Source organism: Bos mutus, chromosome 9, assembly GCF_027580195.1.
Source record: "Bos mutus isolate GX-2022 chromosome 9, NWIPB_WYAK_1.1, whole genome shotgun sequence".
Taxonomy (NCBI): Eukaryota; Metazoa; Chordata; class Mammalia; order Artiodactyla; family Bovidae; genus Bos; species Bos mutus.
The window spans coordinates 81,470,362-81,494,683 of NC_091625.1; the positions used below are offsets into that span (position 1 = coordinate 81,470,362).

Below are 24,322 nucleotides of genomic sequence, written 5' to 3' on the forward strand. Positions count from 1 at the left end.
TTCTTACCTGGAGAATCCTATGGACAGAGAAGCCTGGTGGGCTACATCCCACTGAGTGGCAAAAAGTCAGATACAACTGAAGTGTCTTAGCACTAATTAAGTTTACACAGGTGAGGACAGGTGAAAGGAACCAAGAAGAAAACCTGAGGCGGGTTTCATACGGTATGAATGTTCCATATGAAACCATATGTTTCATATGATATAGTATGTTCTGGAATGATCCAGAACAAGTGCCAGCAGAAGGCTTTCCTTCCCCAGATTTATAAGCAGACCAGAGCTGCATGGCAGCTGCTGTGATCAGGGACACAGCTACTGCCAGGACCTCGGTGTCAAGCCTGGAAGGGAGTGAAGAGGAAATATTCTGCCAATTATCATTCTGCCTTAGGAACTCTTGGGGCTCAGAGCAGCAGATAGAAGGGCTGAAAATGGATCTGGGAGAACACACAGAGACTAGCTAGCACTGTGAACAATATCCAATTCAGCCAAACTTCTTAACATTTTACCAAAGAGCCTGAAATATTTATAATGATAAATAATATAGTGGAAAGTTTACATTTTCTGTGAAACTGGTTCTTTTCCACTGGTGTGGAAACTTTATTCATCATTATCTTGACAAATGCCATTAATTTTCATTTTCCCTGAAATGGAACATTGCCCTATAAATTATTTTCATAGCAAAGAGTGACTCAACTCTCAATAAAAGTGATTTATGGGATTCTGCCATGTTCTCACTCTGCTACTCACAAATTTTATGCATGTAGTCAACTTTCTTAAGTATTCTGAGCCACAGTAACTCATGGTCAGGCACTGAAATGCAATTCAACTGTTTCAAAGGTGAAATGTATGATGGGTTAATATGTCATTCGAGTAATAATACAAGAAAGCAAGCAGCTCAACAAAGTCACAGCACTCAGTGCACTTAGTTCAAAAAGTGGTGGACTGAAGTCAGTGTTACAACAAAACACTTCTCAAGTACACTCTTACCTTAAATTTAAATTTAAAAAGGCTGGCTCTTTCTTTGGAATACAGTTGGTATTCTCTCTTTCTTCCTTTCTCCCTTCTTTCCATCTTCCCTCCTTCCCTCCCTCCTTTCTGTCTCTATTTTCAAGCACTTTTATGTACCCTGTCTTATTTAATTCTGAATAGAGATATTATCCCATAATGTACATGATGAAACCAAGGCCCAGGAACTTTGAATAGTATCCAGCTAGGAAAAGTACAACCTCAAATTGAAAGTGGATCATTTGCTTACTGAAACTCCCTACTTCAATTAAAACACTTTCTAATATTTTAAAAGGCTGTAGTCCTGCCTGCTGACTCTATAACCGATACTTTCTGTGAACTATCATCTTAAAAATCAGTCTTCTAGCTTCACTTCTATGATTACCCTGCCTTGCTAGAGGGCTGTGTTAATATAGCCTAACAAAAGAGCTAAAAAAAATTTTTTTTTAATTTCTTGGCAAACTTATCAGTTCCACAGTGACTTAAAAAAAAAAAATCAAATGTAACAATGACCTTTGAAAGTAGGGGACTTCTCTGGTGGCCCAGTGGTTAAGACTCCACACTCCTAATGCAGGGGTGTGGGTTCCTTCCCTGGCTGGGGAACTAGGATTCCACATGCCGCATGCAGTGCTGCCCCCCAAATTTTTTTTAAAGATATTTTTTTGGTGTAGACCATTTAAAATTCTTTATTAAATTTGTTACAATATTGCTTCTGTTTTATGGGGTTTTTGGCCATAAGGCATGTGGATCTTAGCTCCCTGACCAGGGATTTAACCCGCACCCCCTGCATTGGAAGGCAAAGTCTTAACTACTGGACTGCCAGGGAAGTCATATTTTTAAAAAATTAAAAATAAATAAAAATTAAAATTAAAAGCCACTCCAGGTCAAGAGATAATAAATTGGCTGTAGGACCAGAAGGTATCAAATGCATATGACACATACATAATCAGCTCCTAAATCAACTTAAAAGAGAAGGCTTGCTAAAAATCTGTCTATTTAATCTTCAACAAACATTGGAGAATGTAGGGTAGGGTTTCTCAGCTCATATTTTCAGGAAAATCTACTGTTACTCACTACTTACCCTCCCTTCACAATATAACACTTTTATTAATTTTTTTTATTGGAGTATAGTTTCTTTAAAATGTGTTAGTTTCTGCTGTATAACAAAGTGAATCAGTTATATGTATACAAATATCCACTCTTTTAGATGTCCTTCCCATTCAGGTCACCATATTAAGAAATAGAAAATCTGAACAGGTCCATTACTGATAAAAAGACTGAATTAGTAATTTAAAAACATCCCAACAAACAATAGTCCAGGATCAGATGGCTTAACTGATGAGTTCTACCAAACATTTAATAAAGAAGAATTACTACCAATCCTTGTCTAACTCTTCCAAAAAGTGGAAAACGAGGGAACACTTCTGAGCTCATCTTATGAGGCCAGCGTTACCCTAATATGAAATGCAGGCAAGGACACTACAAGAAAAGGAAATTACAGGCCAATTTTTCTGATAAGCATAAATACAGAAATCCTCAGCAAAATACTAGCAAACCAAATTCAATAATACAGTAAAAGGATCATACAGTTAAGTGGGATTTATTCCAGCGATGCAAGGATGGTTCAACATCTGCAAATCAGTCAATGCAATACATCACAATAACATAATGGAGGATAAAAATCATATAATTATCTCAATAGACGCAGAAAAAGCATTTGACAAAATTCAACAGATCCAGTGGAGAATGGAACGGATATCCACTCTAGTATTCTGTATAGTCCATGGGGTCACAAAGAGTTGGACATGACTGTATGACTTTCACTTTTCACTTTAACATCCATTCATGATAAAATCTTTCAGCAAACTAAGTATAGAGAAAATATACCTCAACATAATAAAGGCCACATAAAACAAGCCCACAGTGGACATCATGCTCAGCGGTGAAAAGTTGAAAACTCTTCCTCTAAGATCAGGAACAAGATGAAGATACCCTTGTCACTTTTGATATACTACTGCAAGTCCTAGCCAGAGAAATTAGGCAAGGAAAAGAAGTAAAAGTATCCAAATCAGAAAGGAAGAAGTAAAACTTTCTCTATTTGTGGATGGTATTTTATAAATAGAAAACTATAAATACACCACCAAAAATACTGTTAGAGCTAACAAATGAATTCAGTAAAGGTGGAGGATACAAATTTAATACACAAAAATCAGTTGTGTTTCTACACACTAACAATGAACTATCAGAAAGAGAAGTTAGGAAAACAGTCCTATGTACAATTGCATCAAAAAGAATAATATACCTACAAATAAATTTAACCAAATAGGTGAAAGATCTATACACTTAAAACTATAAGATAGAAGTGAAAGAAATTGAAGAAGACGAAAATAAATGAAAAGGTAATCTGTGCTCATGAACTAGTAGGATTAATGTTGTTAAAATATCCATACTACCCAAAGCATTTTGGTAGGTATTTAATGCAATCTCTATCAAAGTTCCAATGTCATTTTCATAGACAAAGTATGGTAGTTGATGTAAATACAGGCATATAGATCAATGGATTAGAATAAAGAGCCCAGAAGTAAACTCATGCATATATGGTCAATTAATTTTCCATAAAGGTGCCAAGAATATAGTGGGAAAAGGACAATATTTTCAATAAATGGTGTTAGGAAAACAAGGCAGCCAAATGCAAAAGAATGAAACTTGACTTCTCTCCTACACCCTACCCCACAGTCAACTCAAAATGGATTAAATATTTGAGCACAAGACCTGAAACCATAAAACTCCTAGAAGGAAACATAGGGGTAAGCTCCTTGACATTGGCAGTGATTTTTTTGGATTGGACACCATAGCAAAGGCAACAAAGGCAAAAATAAAGAAATGGGACTACATCAATAAAAAGCTTCTGCATAGCAAAGGAAATCATCAACAAGAGGAACAGTTAGTTTACTGAATGAGAGAATATGTTTGCAAATCATATATCTTGATAAGGGGTTAATGTCCAAAATATGCGAAGGTTTCATACAAGCCAAAAGCAAAAAACCAAGCAATTGGATTTCAAAATGGACAGAGGAACTGTGTAGACATTTTCCCAAAAAAGGACATGCAAATGGCCATCAGTACAAGAAAAAGTGCTCAATGTGCCTAATCATCAGGGGTTAATGAGTTATGAGTTATCTGCTCATATATGTTAGAATGGCTAGCATCAGAGGGACAAGAGATAAAAACTTGGTGAGAATGTGGAGAAAAGAGAACCCTCGCACCCTGTTGGTGGGAATATAAATTGGTGCAGCCACTATGGAAGAGAGTATGGAAGTTTCCCTCCAAATTAAATAGAACAATTATATGATCCAACAATCCCAATTCTGGATATAAATCCAAAGGAAATAAAAAAACAAGATACTGAAGATATTTAAAAAAAAGGTACTGAAGATATATCTGCACCCCCATGTTTATTGGAGTACTATTCACAATATCCAGACTATGGAAACAACCTAAGTGCCCATCCACAGATAAATGGATAAGGGATATATGTTATACATAAGGACATATTTTTCTGAAATGGCAACCCTCTCTGGTATTCTTGCCTGAAAAATCCCATGGACAGATGAGCCTGGAGCGCTACAATCCAATGGATTTCAAAGAGTAAGACATGACTGAGCAAACATAATAAATATAAATAATACATAAAATAAATTTGTAATATGATTTAGTCATGAGAAAGAAGGAAATCCTGCCATTTGCAACAACATGGATGGACCTTGAGGGCATTATATTAAGTGAAGCAAGCTGGTCACAGAAAGGCAACTACTGCACTGCGTCACTTATATGTGGAATCTTAATTAAAAAAAAAGATTCCACTTACATGTGGAATCTCATAGAAACAGAGATTACAAAAGTGGTTGTCAGAATCTGCAGGTTGGGGGAAATAAGGAGAGGTTGGTAAAAGGCTACAAACTTTCAGCTATGAGATGAATAAGTTTACACTAAAACATGTGTAAACCATGTGTAAACACAGTGTAAAACATGGTGACTATAGTTGATAGCACTGTACAGTTGATTCTTGTACAACACAGGTTTGAACTGCATGGGTCCACATACACACATTTTTTAAAAAAATTAAGTACATATTACACAATCTGTGGTTGGTTGACTACTTGGCTGTGAAACTGCGGATACAGTAGCCTATTAAAATTATACTTTGATTTTCTACTGTGTGGGAGGTTGATGCCTCTAACTACCATATTGTTCAAGGGTCAACTGTATAATATAATTGAAATTTGCTGAGAGAATAGAACTTTAATGTTCTCACCGAAAAAACAAAAAGAAAGATCATTATGTGAGGTGATGGATATGTTAATTAATTAGATGGTGGGAGTCTTTTCACAATGCATACATATATCAAATCACCACCACGTATACTTTGTTCCTTACATTTCTATTTGTCAATTACATCTCAGTAAAACTGAAAAAAATCATGGCTTGATGATTCAAGATGAATGTATAGTTTAAAAGGAAAAATCATAGCAATAATAAGAATCATTCAAATGAGTGTTATCTTCAAAATAAAGAGACTCATATAGATAAATGAAATACAAATTACCCCCTAAGCACTTTTGGAATAGACATTTGTGGTTTTGCTTCATCAAAAAAACATTAAATCAATGCTGTTTATTTTAATATTATTAACTTTATACTTGTAACGTGTAGATTGCCTTAAATTTTATGGTTTTTTAAAGAACTTGTAGTCATACAGAATTTATGTCATATTTATATAAGCTACATTGTATTTATATTATATTCAAGTAATTTGTCAACACTGCTGCTGCTGCTGCTAAGTTGCTTCAGTCATGTCCGACTCTGCGCGACCCCATAGACGGCAGCCCACCAGGCTCCCCTATCCCTGGGATTCTCCAGGCAAGAACACTGGAGTGGGTTGCCATTTCCTTCTCCAATGCATGAAAGTGAAAAGTGAAAGTGAAGTTGCTCAGTCGGGTCCGATTCTTCGCAACCCATGGACTGGAGCCTACCAGGCTCCTCCGTCCATGGGGTTTTCCAGGCACTGGGTGCCATTTATTCTTTTTCCTTGAAGAGCAGTGTACTCCTTACTTAAGCTGGAAAGATGATGTAGTAGGGCCGTAAAAGAAATAAGGAGTGAATGGATTATGTCCAACACTCATATCTACATTGTAATCAATTAGGAATTTCAATTGCATGGGGGCGTTTGTTTTGTAAATGTTTCTCTGTGACTAGGGATGTTGAGTTGTGTCAAAAGTTCCTGTTTCATAATTGACCTTTGCCATCGTCAGCCTACAGAAAATGGGGTTTTAAGAAATCAGATGGGGTGGCCTGCTTTCAACACCCAGTACTGGTGACACAAGACCATGTCAGCTGCTAGAAAGGATTCCTGCTCACACTGGGACACGTAAGGAAGGTGAGGAGCTGTGCACCTGAGAAGACCATCTGTCAGCTTCTCCACGGTCTCCTCAACAATCTCATCGTTCCAAGCAGGCATCCTCAAGGAAAGCTGAATCTGTGACTTCTCTGCTCGGACTTCAGTCTGTTTTCATTGCGTCACTTTTTTGTACTAAGCTCATCTTTAAAATACTCATCATTTAAAACACACTTGTTTTTTGTGGCGCCAATATTGTACTTTTACATTTTCTTTAGGATCACGAAGGAATGCTGGTTGTGGTCTATGAACTCACAGAAATTATAAACCACCTTTGATGAAGGAATCCATCCATTTGAAGCGTGTGTTAAAGGGAAAAATAAGACAAATAAAGACATGGAGCTGCCTCAAGGGGATGAAATGGATGACGAGGAAAAAAAGAAGACCACGTCTCAACCACAAAGTAAGGCTTTTTGCTATAGGCTTATAGTTTCTAAATGGATGGCACAAATTCTTCTAAATGAATAAACTATAGATGTAAAAATGTTTAGTCTATTTGTGAACACTACACTTTTGAGAACTAATTTAATTATTCAAATTCGAAACCAGCATTTGCTAAACATTTGTAAAAGGCATGGCTTATTTGTTACCTTCTGTTGGTGATTTTTTTTTGTTTCACTTTTATCAGTTCCTCAGGACAGGGCTATGGTGCAAAAGGGATTTACCAGAAGTGAGCATTGATCAACAGTCTCATCTTAAAATACTTTTGCAAGTTATGCAAAATCACAGTTGCAGAAAAATTGAGGTATTAAACAGATCAATTATGCTATCTCTAGTCCAGATTTTTTTAGCCCATTCTCTTTCACAGAGAAGGTTCTGTTTGTATGCATAGAGTAGCCAATACATGCTAAACTTCAGGCCTCTTACAGCAAGTATGCCAGTATATCAGAGGAAAGTTTTCACTTATTTGCAATTTCTGTTAAATTGAAAATACAATGGTGTCATTTCAGGAACTATAAGCAAAGATAACATTTAACTAATACCAAGATAGTACAATTTGCAACCTCACTTTCTACCCCTTCTTGTGTACCATGCACAGAAAAATAAACTTATTAAAAAGGAAATTGCTTTTCTAAGAGAGATGTCTGTTGCATGCTTTATTTTTTGAATATAAATAAATAATTTAAAAATATTTTTAATTTTTTAAATTTTTTATTGAGTAGAGTTGATTTGTTAATACAACGTTATGCTAGGTTCAGGTGTACAGCAGAGTGAGGCAGTTATACACACGGCCACTCTTTTTTAGATTCTTTTCCCATATGGGCCATTACAGAGTATTGAAAAGAGTTCCCCTTATTAGTTATCTATTTTATATATAGTAGTGTGTATATCTGCATTCTTGTTTCTTTTCTTTTTTTAGTAGTTTTTCTAAGCTTACTCTGAGTTTGCTATAACAGGATGAAATAAGTCATTTGCTTTGGAAAATTTTTCTTTTTTGTTTTTTTCTGTGGGCTTTGAGTTGCTCTTGGACACTTTTTTGTAGTTAAGAACATAAACTTTTGTGTTGGACGCTAAGATTTGGATCCAGGTTCCTTTGCTTGCAGGTCCTGAGACAGTGGGCAGGAGATTTGAAGGCTCTTTTCCTCCTCTGTCAGATGGGGTTGAGTTGTGCATACCTCATGCTTTGTGATGCAAATGATAAGTGTTGGTTATCTTTGATATGAACCTGCCCTCAATGTGGGAGACCCAGGTTCAATCCCTGGTTCGGGGAGATCCCCCTGAAGAAGGGAATGTTTAACCACTCCATTATTTTTGCCTGGAGAATTCCATGGACAGAAGAGCCTGAGGGGCTACATATAGTCCATGGGGTCACAAAGAGTTGGACATGACTGAGCGACTTTGATCTATTAGCATTATGGGGTTTATTTTTTTTTTTGTAATGATCTGTTGTTTGCTAATATTTGTACGTTTAAATCTTGAGTTTCCAAGGTGTCTTAATATGTTTGGGCTAAATGGTACACAAAAATACTCAGACTGAGTGTCTTATAAATGACAGAAATTTATTTCTCACAGTTTTGGAGGGTGTGAAGTCTTATATCATGGTAGTGATGAATTTGGTGTTTGATGAGAGCTTGCTTCCTGGTTCATAGATGGCTATCTTATTGCTATATCCTCTCACAGCAGAAGGGGCAAGAGAGTTTCCTGGGGCTTCTTTTATAAGGGTACTATTCATGTTCTTAAGGTTTCTATATTCATGACTTCATCACCTTCCAAGGTTCCACCTCCCTATGTAACCACCATCACATAGGGATTGGGTTTAAACATATGAATTTTAGAGGGACAGAAACATTCATTGTATAGGAAAGGTTAGCAACTTTGTTCTCCTATATGCTGTGTGTGTTGAATAACAATGGCTTGTTTGAAGTACTGATGTACTAATTTCCTCACATACCTTTAAAAAGGAATTATTTGGGAAAAATAAATAAATATGTTTAAAAAAAGCTTATTAGATACTGGATAAATGAAACCTTAAAAATTTACCTATTTACTTTATAAAGTCTTATTTCTGTATTTCCATAAATTACATTTTATATAAATAAGCGATATGCAAAAAGATTTGGATGTAAATCTGAGAATATTTTTCTAGTCTGAGTGTACTAGAGAAAAATTTATATCATATGACGTACAACATTGTTTCTTTGAAAAACTTACCAGTGGATCTAAATAAGATGAAAATATCATCAGGGAACATTTTTCATAGACTGTGGGTATAAACATTTCAGAGTAGATTCAGGTTCTATGGTCTGGTGGCTCAGTGGTAAAGAACCTGCCTGCCAGTTCAAGAGACCTTGATTTGATCACTGGGTCGGGAAGAGCTCTTAGAGAAGCAAACGGCAATCCACTCCAGTGTTCTTGTTTGGGAAATCCCATGAACAGAGGAGCCTGGCAGGCTATAATCCATGAGGTCAAAAATGGTTGGACACTACTTAGCAACTAAACAACAATACCTATGCTCTAGCTACCATTTAAGGATGCTGTGTCAGTTAGAGTCTCAATGTGAAAGAAATGGCACATTCAAATTAAAATAATTCAAGGAAGATTTATGAATAAGGGTACTATTGTAAAGGTGTGAGCAGAGAGGGAACTAAAAGGGACCTCTGGGCTGTCATATTCCAGGCCTGAGAACCATGAGTAGAGAGAGGTAACCGGAACCAAGGGAGAGGGAATCACGTAGAACAGACTACATTAGAGGAAGAATGAGCTTATGCTGAGGGACACAGACTCAGATAGCCCTTCTGTCGAGAATAAATTCCCTCACCTCATCCCCTGCTTCTGCTCTCCTGCAGGACTTCCCTTCTGGCCAAACCCAAGGAAAGCCAAAGGGCACAGGAGCCTGTTAGAATAGTCCATTCTTAGCCTTCTATTAAAATGAATAATAATAATAAAAAAAAAAAAGAATTAGTCCATTCAGATCAACCTCCCAGGGTTGAGAGCAGAACAGAGGGTGACAGAAAGTGGATCTTAAGGAGCAAACAGAAAATAGCTACACACATGCTGACATTATAAAATCTAGAGTTCATTTTTTCTTGTTATATCCATTGGTGGCAAGTGTTTCTCTGGTGGCTCAGATGGTAAAGAATCTGCCTGTAATGCAGGAGACCTGGGTTTGATCCCTGGGTCAGGAAGATCCCCTGGAGAAGGACTTGGCTACCCACTCCAGTATTCTTGCCTAGAAAATTCTGGAAAGAGTGGCCTGGCGGGCTACAGTCCATGGAGTCGCAAAGAGTCGGACATGACTGAGCAACTAGCACTATTCATAAAATAGAGTTAAAGCTTTATAAACATGCAATAGAATCCTTAGAGGAATTGTAAAGCAACTTTTTCAACAGTAGGATAAAAGAACAAAGCTTAAATTCCATGTTCGGTTTTTTAAAAAAGTCTTTTAAAGCTACACCAGTGCTAGAGACAAATTCCAAAACCTCGTTATACCTGGCGTCAACCTCTAAAATGTTCTCTCCGTGCCCTGAGCTCCCTCAAGTTCCACTTGGGGCTTACGTTGGTTATTTATTCATTCGTTATTTAACAGATATCAATAGTAATAAGTAGAATGGTCACAATCTCCACTGTGAATCTGAGAATGTTTTTCAAAATTTATGGTTTAGTAGGTAAGTAGTTTAAAGGATGTAAAGAAAGATTTAAATAGTTTATAGGGATTTTCCTGGTGGTCCAGTGCTTAAGAGTCTGCCTTCCAATACAGGGTACACTGGTTCGATCCCTGGTCAGCAAACTAAGATCCTGCATGCTGCATGGTGTGGCCCAAAAAAAAAAAAATGTTTTTAAACTTAAATAATTTATAAGTCTGTGTACATAAAGGCAATCATCCAGAATAACAGAACCACATGCTCATCAAAAGTCCAAATTAATATTTAAGCACAAAATTTGGGAGAATTCACAGAGTAGCCATTTATGTACTAAAAAGCCACAGACATTTTAGGCAGTGTACTTTCCCCTCTCCGAAGAAGATCAAACCAGTTAGCCTTGAGGGAAATCAATCCTCAATATTCCTTGGAAGGACTGATACTGAAGCTGAAGCTCCAGTATTTTGTTTATCTGATGTGAAAAATCTGACTCATTGGAAAAGTCCCTGATGCTGGGAAAGATTGAGGGCAGAGAAGAGGGCGTCAGAGGATGAGATGACTGAATGGCATCACTGATGAAATGGGCATGAACTTGGGCAAATTTTAGGAGATGGTGAGGGACAGGGAAGTCTGGAGTGCTGCAGTCCATTGGGTTGCAAAGAGTTGGACATGGCTGAGTGACTGAACAACAACAACAACAACTTCCTCTCTTATTTAAGAAGGATTTTTATCTTAAAAGTTAGTTATCCAGGTCTGGGAAAATGTATCCAAATATAATTAGTGAGACAAAGAATAAGTGGCTACAGAAGGCAATGGTATCCCACTCCAGTACTCTTGCCTGGAAAATCCCATGGATGAAGGAGCCTGGTAGACTGCAGTCCATAGGGTCGCTAAGAGTCAGACACAACTGAACGACTTCACTTTCACGCATTGGAGAAGGAAATGGCAACCCACTCCAGTGTTCTTGCCTGGACAATCCCAGGGACGGGGGAGCCTGGTGGGCTGCCATCTGTGGGGTCGCACAGAGTCAGACACAACTGAAGTGACTTAGCAGCAGTAACAGCAGCAGCAGCAGCAGCAGCAGCAGAATCTAGAAAGTGCTGTCCATCACAGTAGCTAAAGAGCTGTCTGCAATAATGGAAATGTTCTATTCTGTACTGACTGATACATTAGATACTAATAAGCACTAGTTATTATGGTGACATGTCAGTAATGAGACTGATGAACTGAATTTTAAAATCTGCTTAATTTTAATTAATTTAAATTTAAAGAGCCACATGTGGCTACAGTAAGAACAAGATGTATGAGGTGGGGCTTGCTGAATACAAGTTGATTCATTTAATCTCATTTCCCTTTTCTACAGAGGTAATAACAGTTATTTATTTACTCATGCAACATCATGGGCCCAGCAGGATGTCAAATAGAGAGGAAATTAAAGATAGGTTATATGAAAATAACAAGTGTTAACAAAGAAGTGGAAAATTTGGAACACTTATGCGTTGCTGTGTGAATGTAAAGTAGAGCAGCTGTTGTGGAAAACAGTATAATGATCCCAGAAGAAACAGAATTACCATTTTGTTATTGTTCAGTCACTAAGTTGTGTCCAACTCTTTGAGATCCTGTGGACTGCAGCATGCCAGGCTTCCCTGTCCTTCAATATCTCCTGGAGTTTGCTCAGATTCATGTCCATTGACACATCCACAACTGAGCATCATTTTTGCTTTGGCCCAGCAGCTTCGTTCTTTCTGGAGCTCTTAGTAATTGCCCTTTGCTCTTCCCTCCTTGCATATTAGATAGCTTCCGACCTGGGGGCTCACCTTCCTACATTATATCATTTTGCCTTTTCATGCTGCTCATGGGGTTCTCATGGCAAGAATGCTGCAGTGGTTTGCCATTCCCTCCTCCAGTGGACCACGTTTTGTCAGAACTCTCCACTAGGACCCATCCATCTTGGGTAGCCCTACACAGCATGGCTTATAGCTTCACTGAGCTATGCAAGCCCCTTTGCCACGACAAGGCTGTGATCCATGAAGGGGAGAATTACCATATGATCCAGCAATTCCACTTCTGGGTCTCTACCTCAGAAAAATGAAGGCAGAGACTGAAAAAAAATATTCAGTCTTTAAAAGGAAGATTTTGACACATGTTATAACATGCATAAACCTTGAAACTATTATACAGACTGAAATAAGCCAGTTATAAAAGGGCAAATATTGCACGGTTTTACTTATTTGTGGTCTCTACAGTAGTCAGAGACAGAAAGTAAAGTGGTGGGTGCCAGGGACTAGGGAGAGGGGGAATGAGGAGTTAGTGTTTAATGGCTACAGAGTTGTCAGTTAGGGAAAATGAAAAAGTGCTGGAAATGGATGGTGGTGGTTGCACAACGTGAGTGTACGGAATGTAACCGAACTTCTCATTTTTTAAATGGCCACAATGGTACGTGTTATGTCACATGTATTTTATTGCAGTTTTAAAAAGATAGGTTAAACACCTGTCCTCAAGGAATTTGAAAATTAGCATAGAAAAGAGAAATGGGAGCTGGTGATTGCTACATGGTGTAGGGATATAAAATGGCTATTTATAATATTGTATGAAAGGAGAGATTGCTCTATAGCAGAGATTGGCAGAATGTCATAAATCAACTATAATTTTAAAAAGTGAAATGAAATGACTGTTTATAGATGATCTTCTAACACAGAGACTGAATGGGTTTAAGAGCCCTTCCCATGAGGGATGGCAGTGGTACACAAGATGATGTACGCAGTATCCAGGGGGTGAGCCTTTATGTGGCAGTGGTGCCCTTCTTCAAGTGCTTGCCCTGCTTTATCTGAGCTTTACCCTAAAGTACTAATGGATTCAAGAATCCAGACTGGAGGGAGACTTCCCTGGTGATCCAGTGGTTAAGACGCCATGCTGTCATTGCAGGGGACTCGGGTTCCCTGGTCAGGGAGGGAATTAAGATACTCCCTTGCAGTGCAGTACAGCCAAAAGATAAATAAAGAAGAATAAAACAAATCTAGACTGGAGGTGAAAGCCACATCTCCAGAAAAATGTCTGTAAATATAGAAGACCTATCTGGGAGCCTAGCCAGGGTGGTCAGGCCAAGTGCAGAGAACCAGGTCAGTCTAGATCTTGCCATTATCAATATCTGCATCTATTCATAGTCTGCTCTCTGACAACCAACTTTTTTTTTCAACTGAATCTCTCTAACCACTCCCCTCCCAACTGCAGCAATTTCTTGATACCCTGGATCTTCTGATCCATAGACCTAATATCCTTTCACATGGCCTCATAACTATCATTCATGTCCTCTCTTCTCTCCTTACTCGGTTTAGATGCCATGGTCCTGAATTATGGTTATTCCCTTGCACAGAGCCTCAACACTCTGGTCCCTGTCGCCTCTATCATATTCATCTGGCAGCTCCAAACTCTGATTATCTCTGGACCTCTGCCTAATTTTATTGGTGCCCAAGTAGACACCTGAGGTTCATGAAAACACAACTATACCAACTGGTCTCCCTTCACATTCATGATCCCCGATTTCAAATGAACTCTTAGTACCACTTAACCATCTGACTATATTTTCAAAGTCCATTTGCTCTCTCCCTGACCCAAGATGCTATTTCCTACTTTCCCCTCTCTTCTCAAACTTCCTCTTACTCCTCACTCTCAGCTGATGACCTTCCTTCTTCATTGATAATACATGTTCCTGTTTCCACATTCAGTAGCATCTGTACCCGTACCTGCCTCCCCCTCTGCTGCCATGAGGGGAGAAACCTATCTTCTCTTTTTATTCCCAGCTTTCCATCTGTGCACTGGATTCCACCTCTGCTCATCGAGAGATGAGCTCGAGATTTCATCTCTCTGCTCAAGAGCACTGCTTTGGCAATTATCCCTTTTCTCTTCTGTCTTGTCACCTTTTACTTGTCTTCTGGCTCATAACCGTGAGCGTACAAATATGTATATTTTCTAATTAAAAAAAATTCTCCCTTGACCATACATTTCCTTCCAGCTATTGCCACCTCTCTCTGGGCTCCTCAGAAGTATTGGTCATCACACACCACTGAACCCTTATCAATTTTGCCATCAACCTCCGTATGGCTAAGCCCATTGCTCAGTTTTCATTCCTAATTTTACCCACTTTAGCAGCCTTTGATAGAATTGACCACTCTTGAAATATTTTTTTCATTTGGCTTCTGGAACATTCTTCATCAGTTTACCTCCTATCTCACTGATTACACTTTCTCATTCTCCTTTCTTGTTCTTCATCTTCCTGACCTCTAAACTTTGTAGTACCCTATGACTCAGACTTCAGACATCTAAATTCTGTGTGCTGAAGACTTCCAGATTGAAACCATCATCCCAGACTCACCAGTCCAACTGATATTCTTGAAAACTTAAGACTCCAAACTTCAAGTGTCCAAAATGGAGCTGTTAGTCCTCACAAACCTCCCCTCCCCTCCCCCAACCCCCACAATTTGTTTCCCAGGCAGTCTCCTCATCTCGGTCTAAGGAACTTCTTTCCTTTAGTTGCTCCAAGGAAAACCCTTGACTCATCCTTGACTCCTCTCTCTCTCCCTCCACATCCAATTAATCAGTCAGTCCTCTCAGCCCCTCCTTGGGTATAAATCCAGAATCTGTCCAGTTCTCACCAGTTCCACTGTCATGGCTTTGTGTCAATCCGGGTTTTCTGCAGAAACAGAACCAATAGGAGATACATCTATATCCAGAGACTGAGATAGAAGGAATTGGCACACGTGATTATGGAGGCTGAACAGTCCCAAGATCTGCAGATGACAAGCTGGAATGCAGAAAAGTTGGTGGTATAGTTCTAGTCTGAGTCCAAGGGCCTGAGAAGGAGGAAAGCAAATGGCCTAAGTTTCAGTTTGAGGTCAAGTCTGAAGTCAGGAGAAAACTAATGTCCTAGTTCAAAGACAGGCAGGCCTAGGGAGAACAAATGCTGTCTTACCCTGCCTTTTGTTCTGTTCAGGCCTTCAACAGCTTGGATGAGGCCCACCAACACTGAGGAGTGCAATCTGCTTTGCTCAGTCCATGGATTCAGATGTTAATCTCATCTAGAAACACCCTCACAGATGTACAGAGGGTTAAACAGAATAATGTTTAACCAAATACCTGAGCAACCCCAGCCCAGTCGACACATAAAATTAATCATCACGGCTTCCTAACTGGCTGGCCTACTTCCATTCTTGTCCCTTAATCAATACAACAGTAGACTAAACAAACAAAAAAAGCCACATCAGGTTACTCCTCTGTTAAAAAATTTCCAATGTCTTCCCTTCTTAATCAAAGTAAAATTTAAAAACTATCAAGCCCACCAAGGCTCTACATGCTCTACTCCCCACCCACTCTCACCAGTTATCACTCTTCCCCATTTTCTTTCCCTACCACACTGGTATTGCTCCAGGAAGTCAAGCATGCTCCTACATGCTTGACATCTGAGAGCCCTTACATCTGCAGATTCCTCAGCTTGAAATGGTCAAAATAGGTGGGCGGTCCTAAGATGGCAGAGGAATAGGACGGGTAGACCACTTTCTCCCCCACATATTCATGAAAAGAACATTTGAATGCTGAGCAAATTCCACAAAACAACTTCTGAGTGTTGGCAGAGGACATCAGGCACCCAGAAAGGCAGCCCATTGTCTTCGAAAAGAGATGGAGAAGTCTTGAGGCTACTATAAGAATAAGACTAAAGATTCATCTTGATATATGGCAAAACCAGTACAATATTGTAAAGTTAAAAAATAAAATAAAATAAAAAAGAATAAGACTAAAACCACTGGCAGGAGGCTTAAATTCAAAACCTGAGAACACCAGAGAACTCCTGACTCCAGGGAACATTAATCAATAAGAGCTCATCCAAAAGCCTCCATACCTACACTGAAACCAAGCACCACCCAAGAGCCAACAAGTTCCAGAGCAAGACATACCATGCAAATTCTCCAGCAACACAGGAACATAGCCCTGAGCTTCAATATAGAGGCTGCCCAAAGTCACACCAAACCCATAGACATATCAAAACTCACTACTGGACACTTCATTGCACTCCAGAGAGAAGAAATCCAGCTCCATCTACCAGAACACTGACACAAGCTTCTCTAACCAGGAAACCTTGACAAGTCACCCATCCAACCCCACCCACAGTGAGGAACCTCCACAATAAAGAGGAACCACAAACTGCCAGAATACAGAAAGGCCACCCCAAACACAGCAATCTAAACAAGATGAAAAGGCAGAGAAATACAGAGCAGGTAAAGGAACAGGTAAATGGTAAAGGAGCAGGTAAATGCCCACTAAACCAAAGAGGAAGAGATAGGGAATCTACCTGAAAAAGAATTCAGAATAATGATAGTGAAAATGATCCAAAATCTTGAAAACAAAATGGGAGTTACAGATAAATAACTTGGAGACAAGGATTGAGAAGATGCAAGAAATGTTTAACAAGGACCTAGAAGAAATAAAAAAGATTCAATATATAATGAATAATGCAATAAATGAGATAAAAAACACTCTGGAAGGAACCAACAATAGAATAACAGAGGCAGAAGATAGGATAAATGAGGTAGAAGATAGAATGGTAGAAATAAATGAAGCAGAGAGGAAAAAAGAGAATTAAAAGAAATGAGGACAACCTCAGAGACCTCTGGGACAATGTTAAACACCCTAACATTCAAATCATATGAGTTTTAGAAGAAGAAGAAAAAAAGAAAGACCATGAGAAAATACTTGAGGAGATAATAGTTGAAAACTATGGCAACTCATTCCAGTATTCTTACCTGGAGAATCCCATGAATGGAGGAGCCTGGTTGGCTACAGTCCACGGGGTCACAAAGAGTCAGACACGATGGAGCGACTTCACTTTCCCTAAAATGGGGAAAGAAATAGTCACCCAAGTCCAAGAAACCCAGAGAGTCCCAAACAGGATAAACCCAAGGCAAAACACCCCAAGACACATATTAATCAAATTAACAAAGATCAAACACAAAGAATAAATGTTAAAAGCAGCAAAGGAAAAATAACAAATAACACACAAGGGGATTCCCATAAGGATAACAGCTGATCTTTCAACAGAAACTCTTCAGGCCAGAAGGGAATGGCAGGACATACTAAAGTAATGAAAGAGAAAAACCCACAATCCAGGTTACTGTACCCAGCAAAGATCTCATTCAAATATGAGGAAGATATCAAAAGCTTTACAGACAAGCAAAAGCTGAGAGAATTCAGCATCATCAAACCAACCCTCCAACAAATGCTAAAGGATCTTCTCTAGACCAGAAACACAGAAAGGGTGTATAAATTCGAACCCAAAACAACAAAGTAAATGGCAACGGGATCATCAGTTCAGTTCAGTTCAGTCACTCAGTTGTGTCCAACTCATTGCGACCCCATGAATAGCAGTACACCAGGCCTCCCTGTCCATCACCATCTCCCGGAGCTTGCTCAAACTCATGTCCATCGAGTCGGTGATGCCATCCAGCCATCTCATCCTCTGTCATCCCCTTCTCCTCCTGCCCCCAATCCCTCCCAGCATCAGAGTCTTTTCCAATGAGTCAACTCTTCGCATGAGGTGGCCAAAGTACTGGGGTTTCAGCTTTAGCATCAGTCCTTCCAATGAACATCCAGGACTAATCTCCTTTAGAATGGACTGGTTGGACCTCCTTGCAGTCCAAGGGACTCTCAAGAGTCTTCTCCAACACCACAGTTCAAAAGCATCAATTCTTCAGCGTTCAGCCTTCGTCACAGTCCAACTCTCACATCCATACATGACCACTGGAAAAACCATAGCCTTGACTGCTGGATCTTTGTTGGTAAAGTAATGTCTCTGCTTCTTAATATGCTATCTAGGTTGGTCATAACTTTCCTTCCAAGGAGTAAGCGTCTTTTAATTTCATGGCTGAAATCACCATCTGCACTGATTTTGGAGCCCCCCAAAATAAAGTATGACAGTATTTCCACTGTTTCCCCATCTATTTGCGATGAAGTGATGGGACCAGATGCCATGATCTTCGTTTTCTGAATGTTGAGCTTTAAGCCAACTTTTTCATTCTCCTCTTTCACTTTCAACAAGAGGCTTTTTAGTTCCTCTTCACTTTCTGCCATAAGGGTGGTGTCATCTGCATATCTGAGGTTATTGATATTTCTCCCAACAATCTTGATTCCAGCTTGTGCTTCTTCCAGCCCAGTGTTTCTCATGATGTACTCTGCATAGAAGTTAAATAAGCAGGGTGACAATATACAGCCTTGACATACTCCTTTTCCTATTTGGAACCAGTCTGTTGTTCCATGTCCGGTTCTAACTGTTGCTTCCTGACCTGCATATATTTTTCTCAAGAGGCAGGTCAGGTGGTCTGGTGTTCCCATCTCTTTCAGTCATACTTATCAATAATTACCTTAAATGTAAATAGGTTGAATGCCCCAACCCAAAGACAAAGACTGGCTGAATGGATACAAAAATAAGACCCCTATACATGTTGTCTACAAGAGACCCACCTCAAAACAAAGGACACATACAGACTGAAAGTGAATGGCTGGAAAAAGATATTCCACACAAATAGAAACCAAAAGAAAGCAGAAGTAGCAATACTCCTATCAGATAAAATAGACTAAAATAAAGGTTGTGAAAAGAGACAAAGAAAGACACTACATAATGATCAAAGGATCAATCCAAGAAGAAGATATAACAATTATAAATATATATGCACCCAACATAAGAGCACCACAATATGTAAGGCAAATGCTAACAAGTATGAAAGGGGAAATTAACAATAACACAATAATAGTAGGAGACTTTAATACCCCACTCACACCTATGGATAGATCAACTAAACAGAAAATTAACAAGGAAACACAAACTTTAAATCATACAGTAGACCAGTTAGACCTAATTGATATCTATAGGACATTTCACCCCAAAACACTGAATTTCACCTTTTTCTCAAGTGCACATGGAACCTTCTCCAGGATAGATCACATCCTGGGCCATAAATCTAGCCTTGGTAAGTTAAAAAAAACTTAAATCATTCCAAGCATCTTCTCTGACCACAATGCAGTAAGATTAGATGTCAATTACAGGAGAAAAACTATTTAAAATTCCAACATATGGAGACTGAACAACACGCTGCTAAATAACCAACAAATCACAGAAGAAATCAAAAAAGAAATCAAAATATGCATAGAAATGAATGAAAATGAAAACACAACAACCCAAAACCTATGGGACACTGTAAAATTAGTGCTAAGGGGAAGGTTCATCTTCCAGGCTTATCTCAAGAAACAAGAAAAAAGTCAACTAAATAACCTAACTTTACACCTAAAGCAACTAGAAAATGAAGAAATGAAGAACCCCAAGGTTAGTAGAAGGAAAGAAATCTTAAAACTTAGGGCAGAAATAAATGCACAAGAAACAAAAGAGACAAGAGCAAAAATCAACAAAGCTAAAAGCTGGTTTTTTGAGAAGATAAATAAAATTGACAAACAATTAGCCAGACTCATCAAGAAACAAAGGGAGAAAAATCAAATCAACAAAATTAGAAATGAAAATGGAGAAATCACAACAGATAACACAAAAATACAAAGGATCATAAGAGACTACTATATCAGCAACTATATGCCAATAAAATGGGCAACTTGGAAGAAATGGACAAATTCTTAGAAAAGTACAACTTTCCAAAACTGACCCAAGAAGAAATAGAAAAGCTTAACACACCCATCACAAGCACAGAAATTGAAACTATAATCAGAAATCTTCCAGCAAACAAAAGCCCAGGACCAGACAACTTCACAGCTGAATTCTACCAAAAATTTAGAGAAGAGCTAACACCTATATTACTCAAACTCTTCCAGAAAATTGCAGAGGAAGGTAAATTTCCAAACTCATTCTCTGAGGCCACCATCACCCTAACACCCAAATCAGACAAAGATGCCACACAAAAAGAAAACTACAGGCCAATATCACTGATGAACATAGATGCAAAAATCCTTAACAAAATTCTAGCAATCAGAATCCAACAACATATTAAAAAGATCATGTATCATGACCAAGTGGGCTTTATCCCAGAGATGCAAGGATTCTTCAATATCTACAAATCAATCAACGTAATACACCACATTAACAAATTGAAAGATAAAAACCATATGATTATCTCAATAGATGCAGAGAAAGCCTTTGACAAAATTCAGCATCCATTTATGATAAAAACCCTCCAGAAAGCAGGAATAGAAGGAACATACCTCAACATAATAAAAGCTACATATGACAAACCCACAGCAAACATTATCTTCAATGGTGAAAAATTGAAAACATTTCCCCTAAAGTCAGGAACAAGACAAGGGTGCCCACTCTCACTACTACTATTCAACATAGTTTTGGAAGTTTTGGCCACAGCAATCAGAGCAGAAAAAGAAATAAAAGGGATCCAGATTGGAAAAGAAGAAGTAAAACTCTCACTGTTTGCAGATGACATGATCCTCTACATAGAAAACCCTAAAGACTCCACCAGAAAATTACTAGAACTAATCAATGAATATGCTTCCCTGGTGGCTCAGAGGTTAAAGCGTCTGCCTGCAATGCGGGAGACCTGGGTTTGATCCCTGGGTCAGGAAGATCCCCTGGAGAAGGAAATGGCAACCCACTCCAGTATTCTTGCCTGGAGAATCCCATGGATGGAGGAGCCTGGCGGGCTACAGTCCATGGGGTTGCAAAGAGTCTGACATGGCTGAACAACTTCACTCACTCAATCAATGAATATAGTAAAGTTGCAGGATATAAAATTAACACACAGAAATCCCTTGCATTCCTATACACTAACAATGAGAAAACAGAAAGAGAAATTAAGGAAACAATTCCATTCATTATTGCAACAAAAAGAATAAAATACTTAGGAATATATCTACCTAAAAAAACAAAAGACCTGTATATAGAAAACTATAAACTCTGATGAAAGAAATCAAAGAGGACACAAATAGATGGAGAAATATATCATGTTCATGGACTGGAAGAATCAATATAGTGAAAATGAGTATACTACCCAAAGCAATCTATAATTCAATGCAATCCCTATCAAGCTACCAATGGTATTTTTCACAGAACTAGAACAAATAATTTCACAATTTGTATGGAAATACAAAAAAACCTCGAATAGCCAAAGCAATCTTGAGAAAGAAGAATGGAACTGGAGGAATCAACCTGTCTGACTTCAGGCTATACTACAAAGCTACAGTCATCAAGATAGTATGGTACTGCACAAAGACAGAAATATAGATCAAAGGAACAAAATAGAAAGCCCAGAGACAAATCCACACACCTATGGACACCTTAGTTTTCACAAAGGAGGCAAGAATATACAATGGAGAAAAGACAATCTCTTTAACAAGTGGTGCTGGGAAAACTGGTCAACCACTTGTAAAAGAATGAAACTAGAACACTTTCTAACACCATACACAAAAATAAATTCAAAGTGGATTAAAGATCTAAATGTAAGACCAGAAACTATAAAACTCCCAGAGGAAAACATAGGCAAAACACTCTCCACATAAATCACAGCAGGATCCTCTATGACTCACCTCCCAGAGTAATGGAAATAAAAGCAAAAATAAACAAATGGGACCTAATTAAACTTAAAAGCTTTTGCACAATGAAGGAAACTATAAGCAAGGTGAAAAGACAGCCTTCAGAATGGGAGAAAATAATAGCAAATGAAACAACAGACAAAGAATTAATCTCAAAAATATACAAGCAACTCCTGCAGCCCAATTCCAGAAAAATAAACGACCCAATCAAAAAATGGGCCAAAGAACTAAATAGACATTTCTCCAAAGAAGACATACAGATGGCTAACAAACACATGAAAAGATGCTCAACATCACTCATTATCAGAGAAATGTAAATCAAAACCACAATGAGGTACCATTTTACGCCAGTCAGAATGGATGCTATCCAAAAGTCTACAAACAATAAATGCTGGAGAGGGTGTGGAGAAAAGGGAACCCTCTTACACTGTTGGTGGGAATGCAAACTAGTACAGCCACTATGGAGATTCCTTAAAAAGCTGAAAATAGAACTGCCATATGACCCAGTAAACTCAATGCTGGCATACACACCAAGGTAACCAGAATTGAAAGAGACATGTGTACCCCAGTGTTCATCACAGTACTGTTTATAATAGCCAGGAAATGGAAGCAACCTAGATGTCCATCAGCAGACATGGATAAGAAAGCTGTGGTACATAGACACAATGGAATATTACTCAGCCATTAAAAAGAATACATTTGAATCAGTTCTAATGAGGTGGATGAAACTGGAGCCTATTATACAGAGTGAAGTAAGTCAGGAAGAAAAACATCAATACAGTATACTAACGCATATATTCGGAATTTAGAAAGATAGTAACGATAACCCTATATGCAAGACAGCAAAAAAGACACAGATGTCTAGAACAGTCTTTTGGACTCTGTGGGAGAGGGCAAGGGTGGAATGATTTGGGAGAATGGCATTGAAACATGTATATTATCATATGTGAAACGGATCGCCAGTCCAGGTTCAATGCATGAGACAGGGTTGCTTGGGGCTGGTGCACTGGGAGGACCTAGAGGGATGGGATAGGGAGGTAGGTGGGAGGGGGGTTCAAGATGGGGAACACATGTACACCTGTGGCTGATTCATGGCACTGTATGGCAAAACCACTACAATATTGTAAAGTAATTAGCTTCCAATTAAAATGAATAAATTTATTTTTAAAAAAGAAAAAAAACAAAGTTTTCCACAGAAACAAACAACAACAACAAAAACAAAAAACAAACAACAACAAAAAAGAAATGGTCAAAATACCTACATTGCTTCCTCCCTAAACTGTTTTATCTTAGATGCCTTTGCATTAAACCCATTTTCTTCAGTTCTTATAGCATCCCTCATGTCTTTTACTTTGCTTCACCTTTAAAATGAACTTTATTATTTTATTTATTTATGGCTACATCTGGTCTTAGTTGCAGCACCCAGGATTTTTCATTGTGGTGCCTAGACTTCTCTCTAACTATGGCTCATGGGTTCCAGAATGCGTGGATTGTGTAGTTGTGGTGAGTAGGTTTAGTTGCCCCACAGCATGTGGTATCTTCCCAGAGCAGGGATCGAATCTGTCTCCCCTGAATTGGAAGGCACATTCTTTTTTTTAATTGTTTTATTAATTTTAATTGGAGACTAATTACAATATTGTGTTGTTTTGCCATACGTTGACATGACTCAGCCATGGGTGTACATGTGTCCCCCTGTCTCGAACCCCTTCCCCTCCCCCCTCCCCATCCCTTCCTTCCAGGTTGTCCCAGTGCACAGCTTTTGAATGCCCTGTTTCATGCATCAAGTTTGGACTGGTCATCTATTTCACATATGGTAATATACATGTTTCAATGCTATTCTCTCAAATCATCCCACCCTACCTTCTGCCACAGAGTCCAAAAGTGTGTTCTTTACATTGGTGTCTCTTTTGCTGTCTTGCATCTGTGTCTCTTTTGCTGTCTTGCTGTCTTGTTACCATCTTTCTAAATTCCATATGTATGCGTTAATATACTGTATTGGTGCTTTTCTTTCTGACTTACTTCACTGTGTATAATAGGCTCCAGTTTCATCCACCTCATTAGAACTGACTCAAATGCTTTCTTTTTAATACCTGAGTAATATTCCATTGTGTATATGTGTCACAACTTTCTTATCCATTTGTCTGCTGATGGACATCTAGGTTGCTTCCATGTCCTATCTACTGTAAACAGCAGAAGGCAC

General features: G+C 38.6%; 1 protein-coding gene across 1 annotated transcript in view; it reads left to right on the forward strand.

The window, feature by feature from the left end:
- The first annotated feature begins 6,629 nt into the window (after nt 1–6,629).
- Nucleotides 6,630–24,322, forward strand: part of STX11 (syntaxin 11) — a 50,171-nt gene continuing 32,478 nt past the window's right edge. The window contains exon 1 of the mRNA XM_070376812.1: nt 6,630–6,860. Within this exon, the coding sequence (XP_070232913.1) occupies nt 6,794–6,860 (67 nt within the window). The 5' untranslated portion in view covers nt 6,630–6,793. The remainder of the gene's footprint in view (nt 6,861–24,322) is intronic.